The sequence below is a fragment of the Rhinopithecus bieti genome, unplaced genomic scaffold (assembly GCF_001698545.2).
Source record: "Rhinopithecus bieti isolate Rb0 unplaced genomic scaffold, ASM169854v2 scaffold_26546, whole genome shotgun sequence".
NCBI lineage: Eukaryota > Metazoa > Chordata > Mammalia > Primates > Cercopithecidae > Rhinopithecus > Rhinopithecus bieti.
This window is the reverse complement of record NW_016812367.1, coordinates 1,163,733-1,171,336: the sequence shown is the minus strand read 5'-3', so window position 1 is coordinate 1,171,336 and position 7,604 is coordinate 1,163,733. Positions and strand designations below refer to the sequence as shown.

Here is a 7,604-nt window from a genome sequence, read left to right as displayed (position 1 = left end):
GGCTGGAGTGCAGTGGCCGGATCTCAGCTCACTGCAAGCTCCGCCTCCCGGGTTTACGCCATTCTCCTGCCTCAGCCTCCCGAGTAGCTGGGACTACAGGCGCCCGCCACCTCACCCGGCTAGTTTTTTGTATTTTTTAGTAGAGACGGGGTTTCACCATGTTAGCCAGGATGGTCTCGATCTTCTGACCTCGTGATCCGCCCGTCTCGGCCTCCTAAAGTGCTGGGATTACAGGCTTGAGCCACCGCGCCCGGCCTAAAGCTAATATTTTTAAAGCATTTCCCTGCACCAGGTGATGGGCTGAATGCCTCACATGGGTTTTCCTTCTCAACAACCCTGAGAGGTTTACTATTATCAACCTGGTTTCGCAGACGGGGAAATTGAAGCTTGGAGAACTCAAATCACTCGCCCAGAGTCACCCAGCTCATAAGTGATAAAGCTGGGATTCAGAGGCATTCAAATGCCAGAGACCAGCTCTTGATCCTTCCTTGCCCATTGAAGGCCCTGGCCTCTGTGTGGCATGATTGATGCCCACGAGACATACTGGTGAAAGGAAAAGAAGGGGAAAAGCCGGGGAAACTGAGGAAGGCTGGCAGGATCCCAGGTGTGATGGCACCAGCAGCACATATCTCAAGCACCTGCTCCGAGCCAGGCTCGTGGGCACTTAGACACAGTTATGCCCTGCCCTCAAGGATCACACAGCTCACAATCACTCTGGTGCCCGTGGGCATAAGACCTAGCACCAGGTAGGCACTAGACTAGACTGTCTTGAGACTGCACACGCCGCACCATACACATCCCCACCCAAGGGTTCTCAGGAGGAGGAGCCACTTACCAACTGTGTGCTCTTCAGCTTTGTACTTATGCTCCTTGGGCGCTTTCCAAGGTGGAATCTACAAGGGAGAGAAGAAGGCAGGGAACTGCCTGGAAGTCATAGCCTGCCACTGATCTGTTGCTAGTCTGCAGCTTCATGTCACAGCCCAGAAATGCAGAGATTTCTTCCCAAGACCCAAACCCTTTCTACCTCCTCCCATTGTCTTCTTAAGGCCCATCTCCCCCAGAAATGTAGGCTGTGTCCTTGTATCCACCCAGTCGGGTTGCCTATCTCCTCTGCCTGGGCCTTCGGGGCTGGCCTCACCTTTCCACATAGGCCTCTTAGTCACCTGAACCCACAGGTCATGAGCAGAGGCCATGGCTGTGATAGCGACCGCTCCCCCCAGGACCATCCTGGAACAATCCTGGTTCCCACAGCACTCACCGAAAGTGTTGACTCCAGGCTCACCAGCAGGAACCACAGGAGCAGCAGAGCCCTCATGGCGTCTGTCCGTTGGTCCACCTGCCTGCCCAGGAGTCCAGATCAATAGGGCTGGCCAAAGGTCTTGGAAATAGGGATTGGTCAAGCTGCCCCCCTGTGCCTGGTGGGGCACAGGTTGTTTACGGAAAGCCAAGTAGAGCGACTTCCTTGGTCACCCCCTGAGGGCCAGGAAGTTGGGAGTTGGTGGGTGGGGGTGGAATGATGAAGAGCTGGGCTCCTCCTCTCTTTTCTAGACAGTGGGACTAGAAGCAGGAGAAGGGATGTTCTTGTGCTCTGGGTCCTGTGGAGATGAGGAGGTTCAGGAGATCAAAGAGAAGCTCCCTTTCACGGGGATCGTGGAGTCCACTGTGAAGTGTGTCCATTTTCTACTGTCATGTAACAAATTACCATCAACTCAGCAGCTTACAACAATGCCCATTTTTAATTTTTTTTTAATTTTCTTTTTTTGAGACAGAGTTTCACTCTTGTTGCCCAGGCTGGAGTGAAATGGTATGATCTCGGCTCACTGCAACTTCTGCCTCCCAGGTTCAAGTGATTCTCCTGCCTCAGCCTCGCAAGTAGCTGGGATTACAGGCAACCACCACCATGCCCAGCTAATTTTTGTATTTTTAGTAGACACAGGGTTTCATCATGTTGTCCAGGCTGGTCTCGAACTCCTGTCCTCAGGTGATCCACTCGCCTCGACCTCCCAAAGTGTTAGGATTACAGGCATGAGCCACTGTGCCCGGCCAATACCCACTTATTAATTCACAACTCCGTAGTTTAAAAATCCCATGCGGGGAAGATTCACTTCCAAGCTCATTCAGGTTGTCTGCAGAATTCAGTTCCTTATGGTTGCAGGAATGGGGTCCCTACTTCCTTGCAGGCTGTCAACCAGGGGCTATCCTCGGCTCCCTGAGGCCTGTATTTCTGAGGCCTGTATTTCTGGTCATGTGTCTCCTTTTTTTTTTTTTTTTTGAGATGGAGTCTCACTCTGTCGCCCAGCCTAGAGTGCAGTGGCGCCATCTCAGCTCACTGCAAGCTCCACCTCCCGGGTTCACGGCATTCTCCTGCCTCAGTCTCCCGGGTAGCTGGGACTACAGGCACATGCCACCACGCCCAGCTAATTTTTTGTATTTTTAGCAGAGATGGAGTTTCACCGTGTTAGCCAGGATGGTCTGGATCTCCTGACCGTTATTCGCCCACCTTGGCCTCCCAAAGTGCTGGGATTACAGGCCTGAGCCACCGTGCCTGGCCCAGGTGAGTTCTTAAAAGGAGACACATGGCACGGCCCAGTGGCTCACGCCTGTAATCCTAACACTTTGGGAGGCCGAGTTGGGCGGATCACAAGGTCAGGAGATCGAGACCATCCTGGCTAACACGGGGAAACTCCGTGTCTACTAAAAATACACAAAATTAGCCTGGCATGGTGGCGGGCGCCTGTAGTCCCAGCTATTCGGGAGGCTGAGGCAGGAGAATGATGTGAGCCCAGGAGGTGGAGCTTGCAGTGAGCCTAGGTCATGCTACTGCACTCCAGCCTGGGCGACAGAGTGAGACTCCGTCTCAAAAAACAAAACAAAACAAAACTCACCTGATTAGGTCAGGCCCACCAAAATCTTTTTTTTTTTTTTTTTTTTTTTTTTTTAGACACAGTCTGGCTCTGTTGCCCAGGCTGGAGTGCCTGGCACAATCTCAGCTCACTGCAAGCTATGCCTCCAGGGTTCACGCCATTCTCCTGCCTCAGCCTCCCGAGTAGCTGGGAATACAAGTGTCCACGACCACGCCAGGCTAATTTTTTGTATTTTTAGTGGAGACGGAGTTTCACCGTGTTAGCCAGGATGGTCTCGATCTCCTGACCTCGTGGTCCGCCCTCCTTAGCCTCCCAAAGCGCTGGGATTACAGGTGTGAGCCACTGCACCTGGCCCTGCCATTCTCCTTATTTTAAGGTCAATTTGGGACTTTAATTACATACGCAAAATTCTTTCACAGAAGCATCTACATTCGTGTTTAACAGAATAACTGGGAAGTCTGCAAGCACCAGGGGTAGAGATCTTGGGGCCATATTAGCATTCTACCAACCACAGGAAGTGAGGCAAGAAAGCAAATGATTTCATGAGAAAAGTGCTAAACCAAGGGGCACTCAGATGTGCAGCTGGAACACAAGAGAAGATGGGGTGCACATATGCTGCCCAGTATCTGTCTTGGTTCAGTAATGACACTTTGATTCTTCCTTTAACAACTCCTCTCTTACTTCTTCCATGGGCTCTAGTGCTGCCAGCTCTATCCTCAGAACTAAGGCTATGGGTGTGGCCTAGGTCTGGCCATTCAGGGCATGGCATGGACCTAGGTCTGGCCAATCAGAGCATGACATCTCTAATCCACAGTGATTGGTTCCGAGATAAGCATATACACAACTTAGGCCAATTAAAGTGCTAGTTTAGGACTTTTGCCAGAACTTTTGGGAAAGCAAAAAAGTTGCACTGGGGTTACTAAGCACAGAGCATGCGGGTCTGAACACGTTGATGATCACCTTTGTCACTGTTTAGGGAGGGCCTGTTTGAGAATGAAGCCTACACATAGGAAAAGCAGAGCAAACAGGGCAGAAAGGATGGAGGGATGCTGTGGCAGACGGCCTCAAAGACAGTCCCCATTGATCCTCACCACCTAGGATTCACGCCTTTGTATAGTGTCCTCCCACATTGAGTTAGGGCTGTTCATTGTGTCCATTAGAATATGACAGAAGTGGCTGGGTGCGGTGGCTCACGCCTGTAATCCCAGCACTTTGGGATGCCAAGGCAGGCGGATCACTTGAGGTCAGGAGTACAAGACTGGCCTGGCCAACATGTTGGCCAAACCCCGTCTCTATGAAAAATACAAGAATTAGCTGGGTGTAGCGGCACGTGCCTGTAATCCCAGCTACCCGGGAGGCTGAGGCAGGAGAATCACTTGAACCCAGGAGGCGGAAGTTGTAGTGAGCAGAGATCGCACCATTGCACTCCAGCCTGGGCGACAGAGACTGTCTACCAAAAAAAAAAAAAAAAAAGAATATGGCAGAAGTGAGGGTGTTGGACTTCCAAACCCAGGTCATAAAAGACATTGCAGTTTCTGCCTCAGTCTCTTGGATTGCTCACTCTGAAAGAAGCCAGCCACTACACTCTGAGGACACGCATGCAGCCCTGCAGAGAAGCCCATGTAGGGAGAAAGTAAAGCGCCCTGCTGACAGCCAGTGCCAATTTGACAGCCACATGAATGAGCTGCCTTGGAAGTGGATACTGCAGCCCTGACTGACATTTGGCTTGCAATCTTGTGAAAGACCTCAAGGCAAAACTGACCGTCAGAAACTGTGATAAATCATCATTAAATGTTGTTGCTTTAAGCTACAAGTTAGGGTGATTTGTTATACAACATTTGAGAACTAATACTGATGGACTGATTTCTCATGACTTTGACAGCCTAGATCCTAAAACTAGAAGTATCCTTAAGACTTGGTCAGTTATGGCCAGGCATAGCGGCTCAAGCCTATAATCCCAACACTCTGGGAGGCTGGAGATCACTTGAGGATCACTTGAGCCCAGGAGTTCAAGACTGATGTAGGCAACATAGTGAGATCCCAACTCTCCAAAAAAATTTAACATTAGCCAGGCGTGGTGGCACGTGCCTGTACTTCCAGCTACTTGTGAGGCTGAGGCAGGAGGATTACTTGAGCCCAGAGGTCCAGAATGCTGTGAGCTATGATTGTGCCACTGCACTCCAGCTTGGGAAACAGAGTGAGACTGTATCTCAAAAAAAAAAAAAAAAAAAAAAAAAAAAAGACTTCTCAGTTATATGAGCCAATAAAACCAATTTGAGTGGACTTCTGTCACTTTCAGTTAGAGTCCTAAGTTATCCCATAAGTAATTTATGGGAAATGAAAACAGAATGTAGCAATTTATTAATTCTGCTGGAAGACAGGCAGGCTGTGGAAGACTTCTTGGAACAGAAACGCAGAAAGAGGAGGGCAGGAGAGGAGGGGCATCTTTCCTACCACTGGTTTCAAAGTCATTGATGTGACAGCTGTTAACTCCATGATGAAAGTGAAACTATTAGATATACTGATGAGTCATTAAAGCGAAAGCACCTTTGTCACCGTTTTTTTGTTGTTGTTTTAAAGAGACAGGGTCTCACTAAGTTGCCCAGGCTGGCCTGCAAATCCTGGGCGCAAGTGATCCTCTCGCCTCAGCCTCCTGAGTAGCTGGGATTACAGATGCATGCCACCATGCCTGGCTCTGTCAATTCTTGGTTGCACCTGAGTATAGACCCTGGCCCTAAGGCCACTCCCACATTGGCTCCTTCCTCTTGGGGAGAAGGCAGCTGTTCCTCTAAATGGAAGGGGCCTTTTGAACAGGTCTTCGCCCCAAGTAGGGGTTTGAGGCAGAGTGAGTAATACAACTCCACAGAAGCCTGAATGCAGCATGTCAAATGGGGAATGTGGTGAGCATAGGGAGGCTTGTAGGGAGTGTGAGATGAGGTGTGAGGTGGACATTAACGGGCATTTGGATGTTCAACATCCATCTCCCTTCCTCTTCCTCTGCCAGTTTCATTTTGTGATCACCCCTCCCCAGGTGTGGTGGTGAAAGGCTACTTTATTGGCCAGGCGTGGTGGCTCACGCCTGTAATCCCAGCACTTTGGAAAGCCAAGGCTGGCAGATCACAAGATCAGGAGATCGAGACCAGCCTGGCTAACACAGTGAAACCCCGTCTCTACTAAAAATGCAAAAATTTAGCCGGGCCAGGTGGCGGGCGCCTGTAGTCCCAGCTACTCAGGAGGCTGAGGCAGGAGAATGGTGTGAATCTGGGAGGCGGAGCTTGCAGTGAGCCAAGTTCGTGCCACTGCACTCCAGCCTGGCTGACAGAGTGAGACTCCGTCTCAAATATATATAAATAGATATATTTTTTCTTTTCTTTCTTTTTTATTTTTTGAGGCAGGGTGTCACTCTGTTGCTCAGGCTAGAATGCAGTGGCATGATCTTGGCTCACTGCAGGCTTAATGTCCCAGGCTCTAAGCGATTCTCCCACCTCAGCCTACCAAGTAGCTGGCATACAGGCATCCACCACCACACCCAGCTAATTTTTAAATTTTTTGTAGAGGTGAGGTGTCACTATGTTCCCCAGGCTGGTCTCAAACTCCTGGGCACAAGCTATCTCCTCAACCTCAGCTTCCCAAAGTACTGGGATTACAGGTATGAGCCACTGCACCAGGTACCTAAATATTTCTTAGATCTCTCCATCTCTCTCAATTTCTACTGCCTCTTCTTTGACTTCCAGAAAATTCAAGGTGGCTACAGCTGTGAAACACAATTTGAGAGCCAGTGATGGACGTCTATCATTTCCTGTTTACCATTCATTCTCCCTGCTTCTAGAAATGGTCCTCAGTGTTCCTGTGGGGAATCGCTCCTCCCTACTCTGCGTCAATATACATAAAATAAAGCCTACCCCATCCCTTGGCTGAGGGTGGAGTGGGCATTTGATCTAGACCTGGCCAATCAGAACACCACCTCTGTCTGTCTTCAGCGGTTGGTTCAAAATGAACACCTGAATTAGCTGGGTGTGGTGGCACACGCCTGTGGTCCTAGCTACCTAGGAGGCTGAGGTGGGATGATGGCTTGAGCCCAGGAGGCAGAGGTTGCAGTGAGCCAAGATGGCACCACTGCACTCTAGCCTGGACGACAGAGCCAGACCCTATCTCAAAAAAAAAAAAAAAAAAAAAAAGAACACCTAACCCACATCAAACCACTGAGAGGCAGCCCCAGGATTTTTGCTGGAATTATAAAGCTAGAGGCTTTCTCTTTCCATGGAGGTTGCCACATTCCTAGCAAATGAGCCTGGAACTGCTGGCAGCCATCTTTAACATCTCAAAAGGAGAACCTACCTGAGAATAAAGATAAGAAAGATTAAAAGCAGAGACAGCGTATGGACGCTGGGCACGGTGGCTCACGCCTATAATCCCAGCACTTTGGGAGGCTGAGGTGGATGGATTATCTGAGGTCAGGAGTTCGAAACCAGCCTGGCCACCATGGTGAAACCCCGCCTCTACTAAAAATACAAAAAAATTAGCGGGGTGTGGTGGCATGCCTGTAATCCCAGCTACCTGGGAGGCTGAGGCAGGAGAATGGCTTGAACCCGGGAGGCAGAGGCTGCAGTGAGCTGAGATTGCATCACTGCATTCCAGCCTGGCAACAGAGTAAGACTCCGTCTCAAAAAAAATAAAATAAAATAAAGAGCAGAGCCAGGGTATGAAGGGACAGATTTTGGGCCGGGCATGGTGGCCCAC

General features: G+C 50.0%; 1 protein-coding gene across 1 annotated transcript in view; it reads right to left on the bottom strand.

Annotated features, from left to right (window-relative positions):
• F12 (coagulation factor XII) overlaps positions 1-1,424 on the bottom strand; it is an 8,101-nt gene extending 6,677 nt beyond the window's left edge. The window contains exons 1-2 of the mRNA XM_017896059.1: positions 1,259-1,424; positions 836-893 (exon numbers count right to left, since the gene is read on the bottom strand). Of these exons, the coding sequence (XP_017751548.1) occupies positions 836-893; positions 1,259-1,315 (115 nt within the window). The 5' untranslated portion in view covers positions 1,316-1,424. The remainder of the gene's footprint in view (positions 1-835; positions 894-1,258) is intronic.
• Positions 1,425-7,604: the final 6,180 nt, after the last annotated feature.